Source organism: Xyrauchen texanus, chromosome 39 (genome assembly GCF_025860055.1).
Source record: "Xyrauchen texanus isolate HMW12.3.18 chromosome 39, RBS_HiC_50CHRs, whole genome shotgun sequence".
Lineage (NCBI taxonomy): Eukaryota > Metazoa > Chordata > Actinopteri > Cypriniformes > Catostomidae > Xyrauchen > Xyrauchen texanus.
Genome location: NC_068314.1, coordinates 16882592 through 16910536, shown reverse-complemented (window position 1 = coordinate 16910536; position 27945 = coordinate 16882592). Strand labels below are relative to the sequence as shown.

Genomic DNA, 27945 nt, shown 5'->3' with positions numbered 1-27945 from the left:
TAAACAAGGTTACAGCTCAAATAATACAAAAGCTTTAACAGAAGAATTAATGCAAGAGCTTTTATACAATTATAAGCGTCACATTTCTGTTTAAACACTCCAAAAATTGGCCACATTCACTTTGAATTGCCCCCATTCACTTACATTGTAAGTGCATCACTGTAACCTTTTTATTTATTTATGTATTTATTTATGTACTTATTTAGAAAAGGAGGAACAAGTCGAATTTAAATTTTATGGTAATCAACATTGTCAAATTTTTTCCGACGAAACTTTTATTTTGAAATATTTCTCAGCAAACTCTATTTTGAGTCGTCCTTCACGTAGCGTCGCAGTTTGCAAAACAATCGCAGTAAGATGGCGCTGTCTGGAGTGGCAGGCAGAGGATCTCATAGCATGGATAAGAGCATTACACTCCCCCCGGATGAAATCTTCCGCAACATGGAGAACGCCAAGAGGTTCGCTATAGACATAGGTATCCTCACACTAAACTTGCATCCTTGTTATTCTCTCGATCGATGCGCAGTCACTTGTGTAGTTCGGACGTGTCTGAGTTTGTTGGGCAGGGCGACGTGCGAACTTGTTAGCACGTGCTGCTAATCTGACAGTTCATTCAATACACCTGTTTAATAATACAATACAGTACACTACAGAGATAGACAGGGAGGCTGTAAACATCGGCGTAATAATGTTGATCATAGATATAAAGCTGGGTTATTTGTTCAACTAGCCTTCTAGAATCTTTAATGGTCTTTGATAGAATTAATTTAAATGTGCCAAGTCAAGCTCTGATGTAATGTTTTACAGAAAAGTTGAAATAATCATTAATGAGAAAATTAACGGTAAAAAAAAAAAATTCTCATAACCTCATTGAATTTGCCAGGTGGCTCTTTGACAAAACTGGCCTATTACTCCACTGTTCAGCACAAAGTTGCCAAAGTCAGGTCATTTGATCATTCAGCGAAGGTAAGCTTGGAGGTAAGGTTGTCTCATTTGAGCCAGCTAATTTCTTTTAATGTTTGAATATATTTATTACAACATAACAAAGTAATATTTGACTTCTGTACTGTAGTAATACTAACTGCTTTAGATCATATGTCAAACTAGCTACTGTTTCCTCATTAATTGTGTGACAGTGAAGTGACAGGGGGTTGAACTAATTTCCTCCATGAATGAGCTCAAATGATAGCTTTTATAATTGAACGGCTTAATGGGTAAATGCATTATCCACATTATGGCCTGTCAATCTCTTGTTATTAGATTGCTTGGACTCCAGCTTCACTTGGAATGCCTCCCATCTGAGAGCATGTTTCAGGAATTCGTGTGCTTGTTCTCTAAAATAAATCAAAATTCTCACACAATAATGTGTTGATAATGTCATGACTGTGCATTATTGTTCATCATGTAGTAGTAGTATAGCACTATGATTACTATAAATTATAAATTTTTTATTTTTACTGGTTTCCAGGAAACTGATGGAGACCCACTTTATGAGATATCCGTACAGGAAGAGATCACTGCCCGACTCCACTTTATCAAGTTTGAGAATGCCTATATTGAAACTTGCCTGGATTTCATTAAGGACCATCTGGTTAACACTGAAACCAAAGTCATTAAAGCCACAGGTGGAGGGGCATACAAGTTTAAAGACCTGATCGAGAAAAAGTTAAAGCTCAAGTAAGTGGAATTATAAATGTGCACCAAGTAAGATTTTGTAAATTAAAGTTTTACACAAAGACATGAATATATACAGGTGAAACTCGAAAAATTAGAATATCATGCAAAAGTTCATTAATTTCAGTAATTCAACTTAAAAGGTGAAACTAATATATTATATAGACTCATTACAAGCAAAGTAAGATATTTCAAGCCTTTATTTGATATAATTTTGATGATTATGGCTTACAGCTTATGAAAACCCCAAATTCAGAATCTCAGAAAATTAGAATATTACATGAAATCAATAAAAAAAAAGGATTTTAAATACAGAAATGTCGGCCCTCTGAAAAGTATAATCATGCATATGTACTCAGTACTTGGTTTGGGCCCCTTTTGCATTAATTACTGCCTCAATGCGGCGTGGCATGGATGCTATCAGCCTGTGGCACTGCTGAGGTGTTATGGAAGACCAAGATGCTTCAATAGCGGCCTTCAGCTCTTCTGCATTGTTTGGTCTCATGTCTCTCATCTTTCTTTTGGCAATGCCCCATAGATTCTCTATGGGGTTCAGGTCAGGCGAGTTTGCTGGCCAATCAAGCACAGTAATACCATGGTCGTTGAACCAGGTTTTGGTACTTTTGGCAGTGTGGGCAGGTGCCAAGTCCTGCTGGAAAATGAAGTCAGCATCTCCATAAAGCTTGTCTGCTGAAGGAAGCATGAAGTGCTCTAAAATGTCCCGGTAGACGGCTGCGTTGACTCTGGACTTAAAGCACAGTGGACCAACACCAGCCGATGACATGGCTCCCCAAACCAACACAGACTGTGGAAACTTCACACTGGACTTCAAGCATCTTGGATTGTGTGCCTCTCCATTCTTCCTCCAGACTCTGGGACCTTGGTTTCCAAATGAGATGCAAAATTTGCTCTCATCAGAAAAGAGGACTTTGGACCACTGAGCAACTGACCAGTTCTTTTTTTCTTTAGCCCAGGTAAGACATTTGACATTTGAAGTCCATGTCTAGGACCCGTCTGTGTGTGGTGGCTCTTGATGCAGTAACTCCAACCTCAGTCCACTCCTTGTGAAGCTCCCCCACACATTTGAATGGCCTTTTCCTGACAATCCTCTCCAGGCTACGGTCATCCCTGCTGGTTGTGCACCTTTTTCTTCCACACTTTTCCCTTCCACTTAACTTTCTATTAATGTGCTTTGATACAGCACTTTAAGAACATCCAACTTCTTTTGCAATTACCTTTTGAGGCTTTCCCTCCTTGTGGAGGGTGTCAATGATGGTTTTCTGCACAACTGTCAGGTCAGCAGTCTTCCCCATGATTGTGAATTCAACTGAACCAGACTGAGAGACCATATAAAGGCTCAGGAACCCTTTGCAGGTGTTTAGCTGATTAGAGTGTGACACTTTGAGCCTACAATACTGAACCTTTTCACAATATTCTAATTTTCTGAGATTCTGAATTTGGGGTTTTCATAAGCTGTAAGCCATAATCATCAAAATTATATCAAATAAAGGCTTGAAATATCTTACTTTGCTTGTAATGAGTCTATATAATATATTAGTTTCACCTTTTAAGTTGAATTACTGAAATTAATGAACTTTTGCACGATATTCTAATTTTTCGAGTTTCACCTGTATATTTTTTAGAAATGATGTACTCACCTGAGTTGAAGACTCAATAAAAGCTGTTTGATTTTACATGGAGCGGGTCGTCCCCTCATGGGCGCTGCCATGTTAGCAGCACATGATGTCATGCAGTGACTGAGTTACTACCACTAATAATGCAGCCCTCTACATAGCGAGTAAATCCCTCACATATGTGACCAAATTTCATGCTATGCGACTAAAATATGTATTTGGCTGCAGTGGATCCATTTCTGTCATGAACTTGCTATCACCATCGCTTCAGTTCAGCTGTAAAATGGCCGTTTCCACAACATTCTCAGTTTTAAAGCATGGCCAGAGTGTTATGGTGCCTGTTGGATGTCTGCTTGGAGGTAAAAGTGTAGCAAAACACAAAGAGTTTGTAGAATTGAATTTGAGATCATTTAAATATTTGTACAAGCAAGTCAGACACATTATACAAGTAAATGTTTCCTTTTGCTTCATTCCATGTATTTTGTATCCAAAAACGAGACCCAGATCTTCCACCTGGTCATCTAATGGTGAGATCTGGAGAGGCCTTCAAGCCACAGTGTCTCATACCCGTAAGGGTCTCGTAAGGGTCTTTGGTGCCCAAGGCTCACTGATTCTTTTGGGAAGTGAAGGCAAGCCCCAGACAGGTCCAATCCCACAGAAGAGTTACTGTAACACAAATTGCTGAAAATCTTATGGCTGGCCATGATAGAAATGTGTCAGTATCGCAGCTTGCTGCACATGGGTGCTCATGCTAACCTCTGTCCACCGCCGAAAGCGCCTACAATGGGCACTTGAGCATCAGAACTGGACCATGGAACAATGGAAGAAGGTGGCCTGGTCTGATGGATCACATTTTCTTTTAGATCATGTGGATGGCGGGGTGCGTGTGCATTGTTTACCTGGTGAAGTGATGGCAGCAGGATGCACTATGGGAAGAAGGCAGGGCGGCAGAGCCATTGTGATGCTCTGGGCAATGTTCTGCTGGGAAACCTTTGGTTCTGGCATTCATGTTGATGTTACTTTGACAAGTGCCACCTACCTAAAGATTGTTGCAGACCACGTACACCCCTTCATGGCACCAGTATTCCCTGATGGCAGTGGCCTCTTTCAGCAGGATAATGCGCCCTGTCACACTGCAAAAACTGTTCAGGAATGGTTTGAGGAAAACGACAAAGAGTTCAAGATGCTGAATTGGCCTCCAAATTCCCCAGATCACAATCCGATTGAGCATCTATGGGATGTCCTGGACCAACAAGTCCGATCCATGGAGGCCCTACCTTGCAACTTACAGAACTTAAAGGATCTGCTGCTAACGTCTTGGTGCCAGATACCACAGGACACCTTCAGAGAACTTGTGTAGTCTTGATGGGCCAGAGCTGTTTTGTTGGCACGAGGGGGACCTACACGTTATTAGGCAGGTGGTTTTAACATTGTGTCTGATTGATTGAAAACAGACTAAAAGTAACAAAACAGAAAATAAACAAACATATTTGTGTAAAGTGGCAGTACTTAGTAAACAAACTTTCAGTATCCAGGACGACAGGTGTTAGTTTGGAGTCTGTGGAAGTGAGGGTGTGGTCGAGTGCCCGTCTGGGGAGAAAGAAAGCTGTAAGGACATCCACCTGAGATGAAATGTGACTAATTACTGTTTCTATGTTCACAGTGAGAGTCTGGGGATATAAAAGACAGCCCAGTCAAGAGGGAGAGAGCCCTACTTAGAAGCTGCTTGCGTGTTGGCCTCGGAATGCCTCAAAGTGCTAATGCTTCTCTGCAGATGACTCCATAGCAGCGTACCTTCCTCCTTATCCCAGGTTTTTGCACCAGTTTAACAGATGTACATATTTGGATCAAAAGGAGGAAGTGGGAGACTGCGATTCCAACACCGGAATATATTTTAATCAACTCAAAACTCGTTTGCATTACAGCACAATGGTACAGCTTCAGACGAACACAAACTTGAGGCTCTACAATAGAAAAGCTCAACAGCAGCGGCCAACACACATGCAGCTTCTCAGCTGGGCTCTCTCTCCCTCTTTCGGTGGACTGGGCTGTCTTTAATCTCCCCAGACTCTCACTGTGAACATAGAAACAGTAATTAGTCACAATTCTTCTCAGGTGGATGTCCTTACAGCTTTCTCTCTCACCAGACGGGTGCTCGACTTCGCCCTCACCTCCAAAACCACGAAAGTTCTGCTGGGACCGATGGGAAGAGCCAGCTAAAATGTTACTGAGTGCACCATTAAGGCATATAGAAAACAATATCGACATACAGTATGTATTGAGTTGTAGGATTGTAACATGAGTGTTTGATAGTTGTCATGTTAAACATATTGTATTTTCTCTCTCAGAGTGGACAAAGAGGATGAGATGACTTGTCTTATCAAGGGCTGTAACTTTGTGCTTAAGAACATCCCCCATGAAGCTTTTGTGTATGCCAAACATGCCGACTCTGAATTCCGTTTCCAGAATACACACCCAGACATCTTCCCCTACCTGCTAATAAATATTGGCTCTGGAGTTTCGATTGTAAAGGTATATCCCTTCAGCGGCAAATCTTCGACCCCATTTACACCTGGTTTTAAAATGCATCTCGGGTGATCCGATCACATGTGGTCAGGCGAGACGCATCGTTGTTAGTGTTTACACCTAAAATCTGATGTGGTTACATACGTTTTTGACTATCTTCATATGTTGTTTTTGTGATCTGATCTCAAAATGTTTTAGACCCTCTTAAGCTCTCTATTTAGGGCTGACCACATGTGATCAGATCACCCGTGATGCATCTTAATACCAGGAGTAAATGGGGTCTGCAATATGTATCCATAATAGTTATGCCTGGAAAAAAAACCAGATGGGATTTTGTCAGTCTGCAAACCATATGAAGTTCTAAAAGGGTTGTTCTTGTGTTGTTTTTGGAAGGTTGAATCAGAGGACAAATTTGAGCGTATTGGGGGAAGTTCTATAGGCGGTGGTACTTTTTGGGGTCTTGGAGCTTTACTTACAAAAACTAAGGTAATTGCTTATTTTGTGCAATTTAATCTTGAGGAAGTATTTAATGGAATTGTCTGAATTGTATTCTTGTTTGGAATTTCCCTCTACAATCTTATTTAGAGGTTTGATGAGCTTTTGCAGTTAGCTTCCAAAGGACAACACACAAACGTGGATATGCTTGTTAAAGACATCTATGGAGGAGCTTACGGTTCCCTGGGATTGACTGGTGACCTCATTGCAAGCAGTTTTGGGAAATCTGCCACCACAGATAAAGGTAAAGTAGAAGGGTAAAAATCAGGGATGATATGGGGATCTCACGATTCGGTTCGGTGTACAGAATGAGGTTTACGAATCAATATACTCTCGATTCGATATGATAACACATTAAGTATGGCAGAAAATTGTTTATTTAAAAAAAAAAAAAATTTTGTGCAAATAATGTTCTTTAATACACAATATAAATCTGCAAAGTAATAAACAATAAGAGTGTGATGTGGAGTAGGGCCAAAGAGAGAGAGATAAATGCGGCAGAACTTGGCAGTTCAGGAGAGAGGGAGCCACATGCAGCTGCCATGTGTGTGTGTTTATGTTGTGTGTCTCTTTGTTTAATTAAAATATTACTTTGACTGTTCAGACGGTTCCCACTGCCTCTCTTCCCAACCTTAACCTTGTATATGAGAAGCTCTTTGTAACCTTTCACTATAAGAAAATATCACAAACAAACGAGCCTTCAAAAATAGTGGGCTATATTTAGGCTGATCATTTGCAGAATAAGCAGTTGAACTGAACAGAACCTGTCCTGAAAAAGTATGTGAAAATGTGTGTGCGTGTATGTATGTATGTATGTATGCATGTATGTATGTACAGTATCTCACAAAAGTAAGTACACCCCTCACATTTTATGTAAATATTTGATTATTTCTTTTCACTTGACAACACTGAAGAAATGACACTTTGCTACAATGTAAAGTAGTGAGTGCACATCTTGTATAACAGTGTAAATTTGCTGTCCCCTCAAAATAACTCCACAGGACATTTTCACTTAAGGGTGTACTCACTTTTGTTGCCAGAGGTTTAGACATTAATGGCTGTGTGTGGAGTTATTTTGAGGGGACAGCAAATTTACACTGTTATACAAGATGTGCACTCACTACTTTACAATGTAGCAAAGTGTCATTTCTTCAGTGTTGTCACATGAAAAGATATAATCAAATATTTACAAAAATGTTATTGGTGTACTCACTTTTGTGAGATACTGTATATGTGTGTGTGTATATATTTTTTTATATATATATATATATCATACATACATGCATATATCACATGCTATAATCACATGCTTAAATGACTGGCGTCCTGTTGCTCTGACCCCCATCATCAGCAAATGCTTCGAGAGGTTAATCAGAGATCACATCTGCTCTGTTCTGCCCCCCTCTTTGGACCCATTGCAGTTTGCCTACCGCAACAACCGCTCCACTGATGATGCCATTGCATCTACAATACACACTGCTCTCTCCCACCTGGAAAAAAGGAACACATATGTGAGAATGCTGTTTGTAGACTACAGCTCAGCATTCAACACCATAGTGCCCTCCAAGCTTGATGAGAAACTCCGGGCTCTGGGCTTAAACAGCTCGCTGTGCAGCTGGATCCTGGATTTCCTGTCAGGCAGACGTCAGGTGGTTAGAATGGGCAGCAACACCTCCTCATCACTGACCCTCAACACTGGAGCCCCGCAGGGCTGTGTTCTCAGCCCACTCCTGTATTCCCTGTACACACATGACTGTGTGGCAACACATAGCTCCAATGCCATCATTAAGTTTGCTGACGATACGACGGTGGTAGGTCTGATCACTGACAATGATGAAAGAGCCTACAGAGAGGAGGTGCACACTCTGACACGCTGGTGTCAGGAGCACAACCTCTCCCTCAACGTCAGTAAAACCAAGGAGCTTGTTGTGGACTTCAGGAAGAAAGACGGAGAACACAGCCCCATCACCATCAATGGAGCACCGGTGGAGAGAGTCAGCAGCTTCAAGTTCCTCGGTGTCCACATTACTGAGGAACTCACATGGTCCGTCCACACTGAGGCCGTTGTGAAGAAGGCTCACCAGCGCCTCTTCTTCCTGAGACGGCTGAGGAAGTTTGGAATGAACCACCACATCCTCACACGGTTCTACACCAGCACTGTAGAGAGCATCCTGACTGGCTGCATCACCGCCTGGTACGGCAATAGCACCGCAGCACAACTGCAAAGCCCTGCAAAGGGTGGTGCGAACTGCCAGGAACATCATCGGATGTGAGCTTCCCTCCCTCCAGGACATATACACCAGGCGGTGTGTGAAAAAAGCTCGGAGGATCATCAGAGACTCCAGTCACCCAAGTCATGGGCTGTTCTCACTGCTACCATCAGGCAGGCGGTATCGCAGCATCAGGACCCGCACCAGCCGACTACATGATAGCTTTTTCCCCAAGCAATCAGACTGTTGAACTCTTGATCTATCAGGATCAATAATTAGCACTGCACTTTATTCAGCTATAATCTCACACTGGACTGTCAACATATTCTCCTCAATACAACTGCTATATATATATATATATATATACACATATATATTTCATATACTCCCACTTATTGTATTGTATTGTATATTCTGTTCTATATTCTGCATTGTATATAATTATTGTGTTGTGTAAGTAGTGTACATCTGATTTGTAAATTGTTTTGTGTAAGTATGTGTACATTTGATATGTAAATTGTTTTGTGTAAGTATGTTGTTTATTGTAATTGGTATATGTCTCGTCACTGTCATGACTGCTATGTTGCTCGGAACTGCACACAAGAATTTCACCTACTGTTGCACTTGTGTACATGGTAGTGTGACAATAAAGTGATTTGATTTGATTTGATTTGATTTGATTTGACATACATGGTGCTGTGTCTTTAAGAGTTTATTGCACATCTTACAGACTTGCCACAGGTGTCTCTGTTTATTAGTGCATCAATGCTATTTATGATCAAAATGTGTATTTACTTTTTTAATGTGACTAAAGAACAGAAAGGATGTTAAAAGGCATATTAAATGAAAGTAGAGTGCGGGATCTTATCTTTGATGGACACACATTACATGGAAAAAATGGTCTGTTTATATCAAGTAAAATTCCAGTACTTGGAATAGAGCTAAATTCGAACACTTTTACAACCTTGTGTGAACCCTGCAAACAGTGAAGGAAAAAAGCATATTAGGGGTAAAATAAAGCTATAGAGAGATTATGATGTTTGATGGGTCATTTCATTTATGATTACATGGACAGAAAACAATGTTTCAAATTTCGAAATGCGGGGTTTTGCCTCGATGTGATTCGTAATTATTTTGCTTCACGATATATCTAAACTTAATATTGTCCCATCCCTAGTAAAAAAAATCATACACTTTGATGGTAAACAACAAGGAGTTTATTGCTCGACTTGTGCTCCTTCCCTAAGAAGAGTCATTTGACCCTTCACCCAGTTGGCAGTGTTGTTATTAGTGGGAAATGAAGCCAAAGGTCTTTGGTTTCACAAAGGCATGTGTGAGAGACTTTTAACATAGAGACCTTCAGTGTTGGTTTTGAAAATCTAAAGTAAGATAAGAAACAAGACAGGAAGAGTGTCTGGCTGGTGAGATATGTCATACAGCATAGCAGCATTATTATTGGTTATACACTAAGAATTTAGAAATATGCAGTCACATAGATTGGCAAGTTATATCCTAAAAAAAAGCCATATAAACAAAGTATACATTTGTATATTGCACAGAGTTCTCCAAAGAAGACATGGCAAAGAGTCTACTCCATATGATAAGCAATGACATCGGACAACTGGCCTGCCTCTACGCCAAACTACATAACCTTACCAGAGTGTATTTTGGAGGATTCTTCATTCGGGGACACCCAGTCACCATGCACACAATCACCTATAGCATCAACTTCTTCACCAAGGTCTCCAAGCTGTTTTTCTATTATCCATTCATGAACTATAGACTATCAATAATTATTACATGTCTCTCTGGAATACTTGATTTCTAATTGACCAGTCACAGCATTCTGCAGTCAAATATATTTGTGTGAAAATCTCTTAAAACTGAGTAATTGATTTTTATAGGACTGCTTCAATTCATTGACAAAATCTTGGGCCGTTATTTGCAGCCCTAGATCTTTGTCCCATAGCTGTGCTAGTTTCATTTCTCTCGTATTACTTCATGGTCTCTTTCTTCTTGAATATGTACTAATGAATACTAAATACACTCACTGAGCACTTTATTAGGAACACCTGTACAATGATTGATTCATGCGATTTATCTAATCGGCTAATCGTGTAGCACTGTAATGCATACAATCATGCAAATACAGGTCAGGCGCTTCAGATAATTTGAAAATATACCATCAGAATGGGGAAATGTTTTTTATCTTGGTGAGTTTGACCATGGCATGATTGTTGGTGCCAGATGGGCTGGTTTGAGTATTAAATCAACCATCGCTTGAATGTAACAGCCTATTTGAGAATTGTTGTTGACCATGTGCATCCCTTCATGGTCACAAAATACCCATCTTCTAATGGCTACTTCCAGCATGTTAATGTACCATGTCGCAAAGCAAAAGCCATTTCTAACTGGTTTCATGAACGTGACAATGAGTTAACTGTTCTTCAGTGGCCTTCCTAGTCATTTGCAGCTGACAAATCTGCAGAAATTGTGTGATGCAATCATGTCAACATGGACCAGAATCTCAAAGGAATTTTTCCAAAATCTTGTGGAATCCATGCCACAAAGAATTGAGTCTGTTTTGAGAGCAAAGGGAGGCCCTACCCAGTATTAGTATTGTGTTCCTAATAAAGTGCTAAGTGAGTGTATATTTATTGGTAAGTAGCCATGTAAAAAGCATGATAATGAACAGTCAGCATATTCCCTTGCTTATTTTGTCAAGATGAAACTTGCTGATTACAAATATCCCTTCTGATTACATCTTGCTGTAATGTGCAATAATTTTGTTTATTTGTAGGGGGAGGTGCAGGCTTTGTTTCTAAGACATGAAGGCTATCTTGGTGCTATTGGTGCCTTTTTGAAAGGGGCTGAAGAGGACAGTAAGTTATTGTCTTGAACACAGTCATCCATGTACATCAGCTTTCTAATGACTTTCAAATCGTTTCGTATTTGCTGCAGTGGAAACTATGTTTTGCTGATGATTATCGTGATGTTTCTTCATGTAGACCCTAACCAGTACAGCTGGGGAGAGAACTATGCAGGCAGTTCTGGTCTCATGAGTGTATCTCCAGAACTGAACCCAGTGCAGCGGGCCCGTAGTGGAACAGTAAGTTAACCCAAAGAAGACTGCAGTAAATTTGCTGCTCTGTGGTGCAAATGTAAACACCAACAACACTCTTCTGAAAGCCAAAGTTGATTGTGCCCATTTAAGAAAGATTAATGTGAGCAATCTGAAACTGAAACGAGATTGCTCGTTGATCAATTGAAATGAGATGGTTGTCATTTATTCTTCATTACCTTTTTGAGTTCTCCTTAATGTTCTCATTTCATCTTTTTTCTTTTCCTGTTTTCTCATCCATCTCCTTCCTCTGTTCCTTAACCTTTACCCTCAGTTTCCAGTAAGTATTTTTTCCATCCATTCTTTTCTAGTGGTTGTCTCTGCATGCTCTTTGATTGCTTTCAAAAATACTCCTCTTTTTGTTGTGTCATCACTGATAGCAGTGTTTCTTGAAAATACTAGATTTTCAGAGGTTTATTTTTTTTTGTGTGGATTTATGCATGTATTTGATATTAATGGACGTGTTGCATAATACACCTGTTTTTTGTTGAGTGTGGAAAGTGTGCAACTGATTTGGTTTTAACCTGGAACTTACTGTTACTAGGATGTTTGTCAGTTGCTGCAGTGTATGATGGATCTTAAAGGTGGCATTTTGATTGTGCTGTAAGGGATGCAACCACAACTAGAGCACAGCAGTCTGGTTCTAGAAGTAAAAATCCCATTCATTTTTTTCCATAGGGAAATTTATTTTTGTAAACTTTTAAACCTTTAAAAACAGAACCACTGAGAGCTTTGAGGTTGTTATTCGTCAGTATATGCCTCTGTTGAAGCCAACAAAGTACACTACCCATGATCCTCCAGAGATTCAGCAATCAGAGAATTGTGGCAAACAAAGCCAGCCCACTCCCATGACGCACTGTGAATTATGAAAAAATAAATGTAAATGAAGTTAGTTTACCTACACTTTCAAACTACTTTGTATAGAAAAGATTATTTTGCAATAAATGTAAAATATATTGTTTATATCCACCTTTTTCCTGAACGCAGAAGTGTTCCACGATTCGACTGTTGTCAATCGCATCAGCGTATATTCTTAATGGTAATTTTTAAGGTATTACGTTTGTAAAAATGGTACAAAAAGCAAAAACATGGCTGTATAGTGCTGATACTTTACAGAGTATGACCGTTCTTTTATGACAGCACCTCGTCTGAGTTTGTCATGAGGCGATGGTCTGAGTTTAGTTACGTTGATATCATTAACTACTTTGAGTTGCAATGACAACCAACAACAGCACAAATAGATTTTTACTCCAAAACAACTTAAATGGTTATTGCTCTCTGTCTGGATTGTCATTTTGATAGTTTTAAAGTGCGTCTCGAGACGAGAAACAAAAAACGGGCAACTAAATCATCATGGCGCCACCCAGTGGTTGCTCAGGAAAACTGTGTATACTTGTAATCAACGACTCAATCAATAGTTGTATAATTTTTTTTATAGTGCGCATCAGTCGGGTTCTGGAAGTAAATTCCCATACATTTTTTTTCCATAGACAAATTGATTATACAGATAGGCCTAACTAATAAACCTTTAAAGATGGACCTACTGTGAGCTTCGAGGTTGTTCATCGGTGGTATATGTTCCTGTTGAAGCCATCGGTTGGTGTTATTTCAACTTTATTGTTTCAGTGAAGTTTCTGTGATCAACTACAATAGCCGTGGTCTGGTAGAGAAAGATCAGGGAACCGCAACCAATCAAGAACGGAAGTGACTGCCCACTCCCATGATGTACTGTGAATGATGCAAACGAATCGATCTCCCTTCACCCTCAAACTATTTGTATACAGTATTTGTATGTATTGGAATATTTTGCTATAAACAAACTATATTGTTTCTAATTAACATCCGAAAACCAGTAGTTTTGTTATATTCCCATAGTTTTAATTTCAATTACATAATTTGCAATTCTTCATTAGATTGTTTGTGCCCTTGTGAACAATGTTTTTTTTGTCCGATTTTCTAAATAGTTTTTGCTTCAAAACAAAGTTTATAATGTTGTGATTTACCTCGGAACTGGTCAGTTTGATTCATGGCTTAGAACTCTTCTATTAAGGATGCTATGGAATCCCTGTGGAAAAATGACTAGGTGAAATACTTCCAGAGCAAAGATGACTGAAAAAGTGGGCTAGCAATGTTATGCTCTATAATGTTTTAGATTAACTATAAATAGTGATCCATGCTGTACATTGTGGGTACTTACTACTCTTTTGTCTCCAGTTTGACATGCTGGAGATGGACCGCTTGGAGAGGCAGCTAGTGAACCTGCCCCTGTTGCAGGACCCATCCTCTTATATCCCAGACACAGTGGACCTGACTGAGGATGCTTTGGCTCGAGAATACTGGCTCTACTGCTTTGAGGAGGCATTGGATGGGGTGAGGGCTCAAGCCTCTTTTTCTCATTCTGTGGGTCCTATTTTCATGTCTGTGTTAAGCGCAGGAATATACACTACGACCGCGCACTACGTCTTATCCTATTTTCATGCCTGGGCAATGCGCAACAGGGAATGATTGTGATATCTGTAGCCATATGCCCGCAAATAGTGTGTGCATTCGCAGAAATATATGGGAGGTCCATGAAAATGAAGTGGTGCAAGGCTAAACTTGCTGTTTAAGTGAGGAATAAGTAACTGTTCTTGCTTTGCTCTTTGTTTACTTTAATATTCCGATCCTGTTTTACCAAGTGAGAAACTGCTGCTTATGATTCAGTGAGATAAATGAAGCAGTCCGAATGAATTCACTGAAAATAACTGAATGATTCATTCATGAATTGGACATCACTAGTTTCTACACAGCCGACAGAAATACAGGACACATGTCATAATAGCTTATATTGACAGTCAGAGAAATACCAGATAAGTCTTGAGCATTCATTGTATTTTTTTTAAAGGGGCTCTACTGGTCTCGGGGTAAAGTCCAAGTCCACACTTTTTCGATTCCGAGTCGAGACGGAGTCCAAAGGCTCCCGAGTCAATGACAAGACCAAAACCATAAAAATACGGTGCTCTGTTTTCATGACAGCGCTAGGCACAACGGTGTGCGCTACTTCTTGTCCAATTTTTGTGAGTGCTAATTCTATGTGTAATTCTTTTGCTAGCTCAAGTGGACATGGGTGGGAGTGTTTGCACTTTCTGTGGGTGTATGAGTGCAAACTGTGGGTGTATTATATGTTGATGATGGGGCGAGAAGTGCTATTTGATATTTTCCTGAGAATCTCAGTGCCAAGTCTACAATCAGTTACTGCATTTGCAGTTTAAGTGTTCCACCTGCAGATATCAAAGAGCTGTCGATCAATTTTAATACTAACCATGGTTTGTGTCACACAATCATGATCAGTAGATCAATAATAATGTAAAGTTTTTATGTAGGGATGCACCGAAATTAAAATTCTGGGCCGAAACCGAAAATCCAGGATGCACTTGGCCGAAAACCGAAACCGAAATTTTTACCTATTTAAAAAAATATAATTTTTGTGTATAATTGTATTAATTTGATACTTTTTCATTAATTTCATGAATTTAATGAATCTGAATTGAAAAACTACAAACCAATCAAATAAATCATACTTTTATTGAAAGTAACACACCAAAATTGGACAAAAAAATATATTAAAACATTATTAAATATTATTCTTCATTCAGTTCTGTAAAAATCTAATTTTAAAGATTTTATTAACAATTATCCAAATAATGTAAAGTTTTATAAAACTATTATATGCAAAACAACAGTCAAGTAATGAACTTAGCTAGCATCTTTCAAAAAGTTTAAATATGCAACAGTAATTTTAATTAAAACAACAGGCAGAACACAGAATGGCAGAGGGCCTCTATTCCACTGATCTATATATAACTATAATATATAATTATATATATAGATCAGTGCTCTATTCTGTTTATGTAAACGTATGTACACTTTAAGTGAACATTATTGTGCAAAACAACAGTGCAAAACAGCAGTAATTGAACTAAATTCAACCTCAACTGTAAACGACAGATGTATCCTCAAGTGAAGAACAAGTGTAATGTAATTGCTATACACATCATATTGGACTGCTTTCTATTTAAGTACAAGTGACAGGTTTCTCTTCAAGAACAAAAATTGCTAGACAGTCTCTCCTGTCAGAAAGCTAATCAAGAACATGAAATGCTGCACTGAACAGTCTCTCACTCTCTGTGCTGGTGCTTCGGCAGATAAATACCTGTGCGCAATCCGCGCAAGCAAAGGAAAGCGGTTTTTGTTTATGCGACCGTAGTCAAGGGGATTGTCGCTTCTGGCAATGGGTAGTTCAGCTAGATACAAGTTGTGTTGTAGCTGCGCTAGTTGTGGCACTGCTGTGGATCGGGGCACTTTCCTGTAGAATCTCTTGCTGTACTCTCTCTCTGTGTGTGTGTGTGTGTGTGTGTGTGTGTGTGTGTGTGTGTGTGTATAACATATATATATATATATATATAGAAATTTCTGCTGAATAAACACTGCAGATCGCAAATTTGATGTCCTTATCAGAAACTTTGAAGAATTTCCACACCGCTGACATGATCGGCCTTTGCTTGGTAGCGCCGTGATAAGGGCTAGATCGATCCAGAGTGAAATCTGAGCACTGAGGGGCGAGGAGGTATATATTTTCGGCTCATATTTTCGGCCTTTTTTCTCTTTCCTCCAAAAACCGAAAGTGCCATTTTCGGCCGAATATTTTCGGCGGCCGAACTTTCGGTGCATCCCTAGTTTTTTGGTATAGCGCCTTTCCAAAGCCTCTGGACGATGTACACGGGGCTCCTGGCTGCGACTAAAATGGTTATAAATGCGACCAAAAATAATTGATTGCGACAATAACTTAAAATCGAATCGCCATTGGCTACAGGCGGGTTGTGTGCGTTCATATGTGGTTTCGTCAGATATCATGTAGTGAGCTATTGAATACATCTTTAGAGCGCGCACCAGTATGTCTGATGCCCCTTTTCATCCATTCTGTTGTGATGATCTCATGGAGCTATAAAATACCTGGAGAAAGATATCTGTTATCCTAATTCATCTCTATGACTCAGCTAGCGCAGGGTTCCCAGAAAGTTGGCTAATGGAGGCTGTCATCTTTGCTCATGGGTGCTCAGTTTCAGGATCAGGTGTCATGTGACTGATCACTCGACAATGGGAATAGATAGGAAAAAAATATAAATCAGTTTCACGCTTTTAAGAGCCATTCACAAACAATCCGTCACCGGATGACGATGTGTTATAATGTAATTAAATAATTTAAATTGAAATGGTTCTTGGAATTTTTTTTTCATAAAACGAGGCTACTTTTAAATGGCTGTCTATGGAGAAACATTCTTTTTGCCATCGGGTGGTTTAGTTCCAGCAACAACCAGCTGGTGCTACAATACCGCTAACAGCCAATTCCTGACCCCCTGGCTGTACCACATGCAACAACAAACCCAGCGTGAGAGAGTCCTGAACGAATGATGCTTTTAAACCGGGTCTTTTTCATGAATCACCTGAAAAGAACTGAGGGGGTTTACTCAGGAGCTCAGGTTAGCAGTCTTTTATTTATTTGTTTTTTTTTCCCCCCTTTTTTCCCCAATTTGGAATGCCCAATTCTCAATCACTACAAGTCCTTGTGGCGGCATAGTGGCTTGCCTCAGTTCAGGTGGCCTACGCGTCTGAGACAGTCAATCTGCGCATCTTATCACATGGCTTGTTGAGCCGTTACCGCAGAGACATGGCGTGTGTGGAGGATTTACGCTATACTCTGTGGCATAAACGCACAGCTCACCTAGGGCTGGGCAATATGGCAAAAAATATTATCACAATATTCTATTTAATATCATTCGATATCAATGTTTATCACGATATTCAATCACATTTGCACATTGTGCATTTTTTTGAATTTCCAAAAAAGAAGAGAAAACTAAATCCTAAAAAGTCTTTACAAAACTGCGTTGGGGCCCAGACACAGCCAATGCAGTGGTGTCTTAGGGATGTTCTATGAAAATAGCATGATTACTCAAGGATAAGGTGTTGGAGTGATGGATGCTGGAAATGGGGCCTGTCTAGATTTGATAAATTACTTTTTTCAAATAGTGATGGTGCTGTTTTTTACATCAGTAATGTCCTGACTATACTATGTGGTTAAAATACCAATTTCCTTCCGAAACAGCAAAATCTGCACATTATTCCAAAGTGTGAGTGAGTGAGCATCTTTGACACTTAGGACAATTGAGGGACTCATACACCACTATTACACAAGCTGCAAACATTTATTGATGCTCAAGAAGACAACACATTACTATATGCATACTACGCTTTATGTAAATATCTGCATGTGTAGATTCTGAAGGGCAATAATAAATGTATTTTTTTTTATCTCTTATATTTGTATAAATTATGAAAGGGGTGTGAACATTTGAAACAAAAGGGGAATACAAACATACCCATCTTCTCAAATATATACACTGTTTATTAAACATCCGATTTATGGGTTAGCATAACAAAACAATGAACAATGGGAGAGAATAAAACCTTATTTCAAGTAAGTGAAGTGAGACACAGGCAAGCATGACAAGGCAAACAGTCCCAGGGTGTCTGATAGAGAACAAATACAACACATATATCAGGGTCCAGAGCTGCGCAAGCAACAGTTCAGTCATTGAGCAGGAGATGCATTGCATACAGCCCATTTACGCAACCAAATTCTTATGAATTGTCTCTCTTCAATTATATCTACGTTGTTGGACAGGCATTGGAATATATTATAGGGTGCAGATGGTGCAATATCCGTAGAAGAACCTCAGAATGAAGTTGCACTTGACCAGCCCATTAGTGTTTTGCTCTGTTTCGCCAACACACTTGTGCTTAGACTTGGGGCATGCTTGCATAAAACAATCAAAACCTCATGACTATGCCCACTGACCTTGGGTGTATGACATAACGCATAGTGCTGCACTTAAGGCATAACACTCTTAAATGGTCTCTAGTACAACAACTCTGCCATGACAATGACGTCTCTGTATTAGAGATTGACCGATAGTGAATTTTGCCGATACAGATTAATCCGATGATAGTATTTTAATTTGATTTATCAAATTTTATATATATATATATATATATATATATATATATATATATATATTATTCTTACTAGACAGAGTCCTAAATCCTTAAAATAACCAGAAGAAATTCAGATTTGGTGCAAAATGTGGGACTTTTAAATGTAAACAAGCCCCAAACACACTGGGGACTCTTATTTTGAAATAAAACGTATATGAAAAAATTATCGGCCACTATCACCATAGATTTTTGCCAGTAACAATAGTTACAATAAAGCAACTATCGGCACTGATTAAATGGTAAAAACAATATATTGGTTACTTCTACTCTGTATGTTCATAGACTTTACACCTTAGTAATTGAAAATACACAATGAAGAATTAATACAAGATAATTATTTTCTAGACTTATTCTACCTGACCAATTACAGAGAAAATCAGTGCCACTAAATTCAACTTTGTTTTACACTAAATACCATTCTACCTGCCTATTCTATTTACATAGCTCTTACTCTGAGCTATAAACTGTATCACATTCAGTTAGCCATTGAAAAGAGACTATTTTGCAATCTTTTTTGCCATCAAAGCCCTCTGTAGGCAAAGATGGATCCACATGGTCATAACTTTAGCTTGCTTTTTGTACAGGTGGTGAAGCGAGCTGTGGCTAGCCAGAGAGACCTGCCCGAGGCTGGCGAAAGGGCGGAAAAGTTTCGTCAGAAATACCGTCACAAACTCCAAACTCTCCGGCAACAGCCTTTGTAAGAGCACCATGAGCCTGTTGCAGCTTATCATGGATCCATTCTTCATCTTGCCTGATATCTGTGCCTTTAATATTTCTGCAAGATCTTTGTAGAGATAGGATATTTGACACTTACAAGCTAGTGCTGTTGGAAGTTAAGTTTCTTTCTTCTAATGTAGCTTGCCTCTCTCATCTCTAGTGCTTATGGATCCCTCACCGTCCGAAGTCTATTAGACACAAGAGAACACTGTTTAAACGAGTTCAACTTTCCTGACCCCTACTCTAAGGTTTACTTTGAATCATCTCTATCCTTTGACCCTTTTTAACTCTTCGTATAGTCTATCATATTACATCAATTACCCACAATCGGTTATTTTAATTTGTGTTTAAGATTGTACCAATGTCTGTCTCTGTGTGTCTGTAGCCAGTCTTTGATCCATTGGCTAAACCATCATTGTTATCCTGTTGTTAGTGGAATATGGAGGATAAGTTTGTCTGACGCAATCTGATTTTTCCCCCTCTGAAGATAAAGCAGAAGGAAAATGACATGGCACTGAAATACTATATGAAGGTGGTGAAGTCTGTGGAGGAGCTGAGCTGGGAGCAGAGACAGTTTGCTCTGGTCAAAGGCCTTTTGGCCGGCAACGTTTTTGACTGGGGAGCCAAAGCCGTTTCAGAGTGAGTATGCTACAAAAGTTTGAGAGAGAGAGTTTTGGTTTGTGGGTGGAATTATTTTAAAGTTTAAGCACCCATAAGTATATCCATACCTTTACTTGTTTTTTAGTGTGCTTGAGTCAGATCCAGAGTTTGGGTTTGAACAAGCAAAACAACAACTGCAAGGTATGAACACAGTTATATAATCATGATATGAAAAAATATCATATTACAAAGGCTTTTGTATTCATAAAGGAAATTTAATTGTGAGTACTTGTGTATCTCCATTAAAAAAAACAGGTAACACTTTAAAATAAGGTTTCATTTGTTAACATTTATTTATTAGATATAATAAAATAATGAACAATATATTTTTCAAAACGTTTTTTAATCTTTGTTAATGTTAGTTGATAAAAATACAATTCTTCATTGTTAGTTCATGTTAGCTCAATGCATTAATTAACGTTAACAAATACAGCTTTTGATTTAAAAAATGTTTTGGTATATGTTGACATTTAACTGAGATTATTAAATGCTGTAGAGGTATTGTTCATTGTTCGTTCATGTTATATAATGTTAACTAATGCTAACAAATGAAACCTTATTGTAAAGTGTTACCAAGGAAAAAAAAAAACTTTATTCATACTATTATATATTTAATACACATTTTATTTTCCCAGAGCGGCCATGGCTTGTGGATGTCTACAACCAGTGGATTGAGAGATTAAAGGTGAGATCTTAAATTGACAATAACTTCAACAGGGCTCTCAAATGCCACATTGAGCTGCATAGTAAACTGCAGTCATTCACTGTATTCAAGTGGTTCCCCAACTGGGTGCTTCCAGGACTGGCTAGGGTTGCTGCAAAATCTCTGCTCATTTTAATATTTTAATACCCACCTGTTAAAAGTACAAGCAGTACCGAACACTGACGCAATTCTGTACGCAAGCACAGATCGATTATGACACCAGCAGCTTTCAGTTCGTGGTGAATGCAGCTGCTTGCGTAAATATTTAGATGTGCTCAAGTCAAAATGCCCCTCTTGATGCGATATGAATGTAAAAACAGCCGTGTATCCTTGTATTATGGGTGTAAACAGACGGGACAAAAAAAATCATATTTCAAAATATCCAATCTGTGTAATGTGTAAATTTAGCAGCTGTTATAAGCCTATCGTTAATATTAATAAAACTATAATATTGACAAGAAAAAGAGAAGAGCACGCACTGTCCTTCGCTCGATAGCTAGTAGCTGTAAGCCAAAGAAATTTAATTGACAGGTCTGCTTTTGAGTCAAACTCTGACTATGTCAAATCTGTATCTAAAAATCAAACACTAAATATTGTCAATAGTTTTATTTTTTATTAGTACACTTTTTTTGTTTTTTATCAAAATGGTTTAATGTTTAATTGCTGCTGTTACTGAAAAGCTTAAAGCACTGTGTGGTCCCTGTTCTCCATTTTGTTTACTAGCTCTTGAATAATTCTTTAGAAAGCTTGAAGTAATGTTTAGGATGAGAACTTGAAGGCTAAATTATTTACTTTTATTTTAAATAAATGTGTTTTCAATCACACATTTATTTTTCATTCGTTGAGGTGCCATGGGGAAAAGGGGGCTGCCGTATCCTAACAAGGATCGCGATGCATCGTGAAATCTGAAACCAGTAAACCAGATTAAATGTCATGTGCAGGCAGATATGATCCAGGTTTTAATCAAGCAGGTTCATAGATTGAAAAACTGTCTATAAGTAGAAAGTAAAGGCGGTAACATGGGATATGGAGGAACCGTGAGTTCCCTATTCATTTTGGGGTAGGGAAGGAGCAGCAGGTGGTTAAACAGAGGTCCCTCAGCTTGTCAAGCCCGTTTACGAAAATTCAATCGCAGGACTGTTTGCGGCTCACACTGCGAAAGATACAAATATTTGATCTCTTCACGGCTGCCGTGCCATTGACCAATCACTAGTGACTCATCAACTGGTTAGTTCCCTTCAGAACGGTCTGCAGTCACTCCTTATTTGGAGCATTCACTATAAAGAGAATTCATTAATGAGTGCTTGTTTTCGTTTACAGCCAATGTCTGCCCACCAGTCACATTTATTTAAGCCAAGTTATATTCATGGTTAAACTGTTTTATGGAGATACAAAAGCAATATTAACATATGTTGTAATCTGGGTAGAAGGCAACATCAATTTACATTGTTCAAATGGATGCAAACCGTTTTTAATAATGACACCGTCCGTCAATCCATCCATCCATCCATCCATCCATCCATCCATCCAATTTTTTTTTTAAAGTGCACTTTCCCTTTAATCTCACATGCTACGTTTTGTGTCTGCTGCTCGAAGGTTTGTGTAAAATGAGACTGACACATTGGATATTAATATACAATTATAATCAATTCTTACATTTCATTATCTATGCATCAAAATGTATTTGATAGATCAATGCACTGTTATACTTCGATTAATTTTTTCACCCCTACATATCATTCATCAGATATGTTCTGATTATGTGAAGTAGCGATGTCACTTTCAAATTGCATAACTAGCAATTGGTTTGGAATAACTTATTCAGTTTAAACTGTAATATGTGTGGTTATATAATTGTAATATAATTTTTCCTAAGAAAAATAGGTCTGTCGGTCTCCATCTCCGCCAAAACGGAGATGCTGTTCTTCTCACCACAATTGTACAGTGCGGTTATCTGACACACCATACACTTTGTCAGTTCGAACCAGTCTGGCCATTCTATGTTGGTGTCTCGCATCAGCAAGGCATTTCCAACCACAGAAATGCTGCTCACTAGATTTTTTGGCACCATTCTGAGTAAATTCTAGAAACGTATCCGTGAAAATCCCAGGAAATTAGCGGTTTACAGAAATACTGGTTGGCACTGTTTTGGCAGCATGAGGGGGACCTACACAATATTAGGCAGGTGGTTTTAATGTTGTGGCTGATGTTGTGGCAGTGTATGTATTCTTAGTAAATATTACATTTTTTAGGCAGTTGTGAAAAATTTTGTATAGATGGATGTAAAATAATTTCTTATATAGTTATATAAATATCGGTTTTTAGATATGTGTGCTAGAGATTTACAATTCAAAGTATGTTTGTTTAACAGTCTATGAATTCTTCCTGGAGAGTTTTGATTGAACAATGTGCTTGCTGGCTTTCTTTTACAGGGTCGTCCTCATAAATGTGCATTATTTTTCGTAGATAATAGTGGAATAGACATTATACTCGGGGTTTTCCCTTTCATTAGAGAACTCCTCATCAGGGGCACAGAGGTACGTTAATGACAACAACAATACGCCTCAAAAAAATAAATTCTAATTGTTGTGTATCAATGTGGTTATTAGGTTTTAGTTACATATGGAAGCATGTTGACTTGCAGGTTGTGCTTGCCAGCAACACTGGCCCTGCGCTGAATGATGTCACAAATGGTGAGCTGCAGATCCTAACTGAAAGAATAGCTGCCATGGACCCTGTCATTCAGTGAGTGCTCACTCTTTCTACAGCACACTGAGATAATGTACAATAAAAGATTAAAAAGATCTTTTATCTTTTTAATCTTAGATCTTTTAAGATCTTTTGATTCAAAAGATCTTGTTTATTAGCATTTTCCATTTTTGCAGGGCTGCACTCAAAGAGGACAGGCTCGCTTTGGTGCAGAATGGTTCTAGCTCTCCTTGTTTAGACTTGAGGTACAAAATGTTTTTTTTTTTTTCTGATGTGTTAGAATGAAACTGACTTTCCTGTGTGAAACATAAAAAAGTGTGTGCTTCAAAGAGTTCCTCCTTCAGTCCCTGTCTTCCTTTGTTCTTATTTCTCCAGTCGCCTCGACAAAGTCCTGGCCACGGTCATCAGGGAGCGTGGCACAGATCTAGTGATCATTGAAGGTATGGGCCGGGCCATCCACACAAACTACTATGCCATGCTAAGCTGCGAGAGCCTTAAACTGGCTGTCATCAAGAACTCCTGGTTGGCAGAACGTCTCGGAGGCAAGATCTTCAGTGTAGTCTTCAAATATGAAGTCCCTTCTAAATCCCAAGGGCAACATTAGGGAAATAAAAATGTTTTAGAGGTAAATGCTGAGAGTTGGAAGGTGTTGTTCCTATGTGCTTTCTTAAAAATTCTGTGTGAGATTGACAAGATGATTGTTTTTGTGGGGGGTGGGGGAGAATGGGGGGAATCTTTTTTTTTTTTTTTTTTTAAATCAACAATAAGGGGGCAGTCGTGTGTGCCTGCTTTGAAATTGAATGTGCGCGTCTGCCGTGTCCTCACTTTTAACAATTGGATGACAGCTGTAGGGGCTTTTTCTTGTAATGAGATTTAATTTTATTGTTCTCAGTCCAGATTCTGTTGCTGATGGACAATTCATTGGGTACAGAATTGATTACAATGACAAATATGTTGTTAATGAATGGTTTTGAAACAGCCTGTATAATGAGGGCCTATAATGTTAAAGGTCTTTATGTTCTTTATGGAGCTTCAAAATTTTGGTTCATATATTCTTCTAAAAATCTTCATTCATATTCAGAAGAAGAAAGTCATACACATCTGGGATGGCATGAGGGTGAGTAAATGATAAAAGACATTACATTTTTGGGTGAGCTATCCATTTAAATCTACCTTGCCCAAACGTATTTACAAATATAATCATATAAAACTTACAAATAACATTGACAGATTTTGCCATTGTAGACTGGTTTAGAAGTCTTAAGATATTTTCTGTCATTTCAGTTTTTGACTAGCAATCTTAAAAGAAATGATTATGTTTCCAATTATTTAGATAACTGCATTTTTTTCTGACACTGACGCATATTCCATCCAGATGGCATTGTATATTAATGGCCATCATCTTTGTTTCCATGACAACATTTTGTAGTGACAATGATTTCCTTATTGATACATTGAGCTTTGTTGACATTCCCACTGTGGAGACATAATGCTAAATATGTAACATGGATTTTGCCTTAAGCTTGTAGGAAACAGTGTTAAACCAACTGCAGTGAATCACTCTAGATTCTTGCATAAAATAGGTACACCTGGTCTTTTGAAAAACTAAGTTACACAGTATATGGATTTAGATTCACCCCACCCCACTGTTGAAAGTGATGCCCACAGATGGACAGACTGAAATGTAAAGGACAAAAGGATTTAAAATGGGTTGTGCATCCATTAACACTAGGTGTCAGTGTTGTTACAGTATATAATTAGTTCTATACAAATATCTGTTTTGAATAGGGCAGATACTAATGTGACAGACATTCAATGCCCCCCTCCACCCCCCAGGAAAGCTGAGAGGCATCGCAGTCTGTTGTGACTGCTTCAGATATTGTGCCATTGAAATGTAATACACTTGTCCTCGACTCTAGTGCAGCTCTCACTTTCTACCATTTATGGAAATCTTTATCGTCTAAAATCCATTTCATTGTCTCACTATCACAGTTCTTTTTTCTGGAAGAGCGAGAGAGACAGAGAAACTGAAACATCACTTCAGTGTTTTCTGTCTTAAAACAGTTACGTTTTTAAGGTAATACACAATCGTTAGTTTGTGGGCACTAAAAGTCAATGCAATGTATTTTCAGGGCTATTTTACATAGTAAGAAGCACAGGTTGTTTCTGTCAATGTATAATTTGTCTTGAAAATCTCTCTGTTTATGTAGCCTATATACACCGATAAGCCACAGCATTAAAACCACCTGCCTTATATTGTGTAGGTCCCCCTCGTGCTACCAAACAGCTCTGACTCATTGAGGCATGGACTCCACAAGACCTCTGAAGGTGTCCTGTGGTATCTGGCACCAAGACGTTAGCAGCAGATCCTTTAAGTTGCATGTAGTCCTGTAAGTTGCAAGGTAGGTCCTCCATGGATCTTGTTGAACTTGTTGGTTTAGCACATCCCATAGACGCACAATCGGATTGAGATCTGGGGAATTTGGAGGCCAAGTTAATACCTTGAACTCTTTGTCATGTTCTTCAAACCATTCCTGAACAGTTTTTGCAGTGTGGCAGGGCGCATTATCCTGTTGAAAGAGGCCAATGCCATCAGGGAATACCGTTGCCTTGAAGGGGTGTACGTGGTCTGCAACAATCATTAGGTAGGTGGTACATGTCAAAGTAACATCCACATGAATGCCAGGACCCATGGTTTCCCATCAGAACATTGCCCAGAGCATCAAACTGCCTACACCGGCCTGCCTTCTCATAGTGCATCCTGCTGCCATCTCTTACCCAGGTAAATGACGCACCCGGCCTTCCACGTGATCTAAAAGAAAACGTGTTTCATCAGACCAGGCCACCACCTTTCATTGCTCCAAGGAAGAATGTGGTTCTCTCTCTCTGTGAGCACGTGGTGAGTTGTGTGTGGATGCCAAGGAGAATAGTTTGAGCCTCCACACACGCTAGGTCATGCTCTCAATAAGCCAAGTGGTAAAATGTGCGGATTGACTGTCTCAGACGCGGTGGCAACTGAGATTCATCCTCCGCCACCGGGATTGAGGCGTGTCACTACACCAACTTGGAGCGCATTGGGAATTGGGCATTCCAAATTGGGGAGAAAAGGAGAGAAAATCCCAAAAGCACTGACTGTTCACTTGCTGCCTAATATATTCTACCCCTTGACAGGTGCCATTGTAACGAGATAATAAATGTTATTCACTTCACCTTTCAGTGGTTTTAATGTTGTGGCTGATCAGTTTTATGTGTGGCCCTCATAAAAAATGTGTCATAAATTGGGTAGATGTTACCTATTTTCAGTATTTTAAGCACAGTGTGTACAACAACAACCTCAACTAAAGGAACTGGTGGTCTAGAAAGTGTAATATGCATTTAAGAGTTAAGTGGGGCAGAAGCTTTGAAATGGCCATCAAATGGACATGGCTAATATCTTATGAAATCAAGGTGCTCTCTCAGACTAAAGTGGTTTGTACAGTATTCATTCATCATCTGTCCAAAGCCTTACTTTAATGGTGCATTCATTTAGTGAAATTTGTAAAAATCAACTGTAAATATAATGTAAGCATGTACATAAAATGTACTGTTAATTTGGATATCTTGAAATATATGAGATGCTCAGTATTTTAGAAAAATTTGCTCACTTGACAGTCAAATGTAATTCTATGTTAAATATATTTTACAGTGCATTCACTCAACTTGGGTCTCTTGTTTCTGCTTTTGTATTATTTTTTTGCAACAATAAAATGTATCCCTCATTAAGATTGACCGATCACAAGAGTCAACATGAAACCGCTTTCGAAACCCATTTTAATCGGTAATGTGACATTTTTCCAAGTGAATCGGTATATTCAATGAGTGGGGAAAAAAATCTAGGATGGGACTTTATTTTATCTATTGGGAATTTATTGCATTTTGGGAAATGCAATCTCTATGTGAAACGTGGTTGGAGGGGAGCGCTTGGTTATGTCAGCAGCAAACAAAAGTTATTTTACAAAAAGACCAGGAATGCCTCATGCCGACTGTACAACCAAACAGATCTAAATTCAGTGTTATTATATTACCTTAACCTAGTCATATACAGTTTCTATTATTGTTGTTGTTGATGGAAAAAAATAAAAGTTAGAAGATTATGCTTTTTATTGTTTTTAGCAATGAAATTGTAAATTAAATCCCTAATAATTGGTTGATGCATTTTAATTGGATAACTAGACAGCTAGCTCAATTTAGCATCTCAGCTTGCTGATTTGGTAGTCATCAGCAGGCCCTGACAAATTGTGCATTTTCTGCACCTATTTTGGGGCAATTAAGAGTAATATGGGGTAAAATCTTGGAGCGGAGATTTCTATTATTGGTATAGATCAAAGCATTATTAAATGGGTCATGAATTTTTTTAATGTA

At 38.8% G+C, this 27945-nt stretch overlaps 1 protein-coding gene across 4 annotated transcripts; it reads left to right on the top strand.

The window, feature by feature from the left end:
- Positions 1–346: 346 nt before the first annotated feature.
- Positions 347–27429, top strand: pank4 (pantothenate kinase 4 (inactive)). Of its 4 annotated transcripts, none has more exons than XM_052111308.1 (19): positions 347–458; positions 884–966; positions 1469–1677; positions 5657–5840; positions 6228–6320; positions 6420–6573; positions 10099–10280; positions 11340–11421; positions 11548–11648; positions 13875–14030; positions 19340–19452; positions 19633–19720; positions 19960–20111; positions 20218–20273; positions 20768–20817; positions 23268–23372; positions 23480–23580; positions 23721–23789; positions 23920–27429. In XM_052111308.1, the coding sequence occupies exons 1-19, from the start codon at positions 425–427 to the stop codon at positions 24146–24148; spliced, it is 2241 nt and encodes a 746-aa protein (XP_051967268.1). In that variant the 5' UTR covers positions 347–424; the 3' UTR covers positions 24149–27429. The 4 variants fall into 4 exon arrangements, with proteins under 4 accessions (XP_051967268.1, XP_051967267.1, XP_051967266.1 ...); XM_052111307.1 differs by having other exon boundaries at positions 884–978; XM_052111306.1 differs by having other exon boundaries at positions 348–475.
- The last annotated feature ends 516 nt before the right edge of the window (positions 27430–27945 follow it).

Excerpts from the sequence above, each read along its gene's own strand:
- pank4 (XM_052111305.1), top strand. The coding sequence starts at position 358 with ATGGCGCTGTCTGGAGTGGCAGGCAGAGGATCTCATAGCATGGATAAG. Across the intron at positions 10,281-11,339 it reads GCATCAACTTCTTCACCAAG|GGGGAGGTGCAGGCTTTGTT; the intron begins GTCTCCAAGCTG and ends GTTTATTTGTAG. Across the intron at positions 23,373-23,479 it reads TCCTCATCAGGGGCACAGAG|GTTGTGCTTGCCAGCAACAC; the intron begins GTACGTTAATGA and ends GTTGACTTGCAG.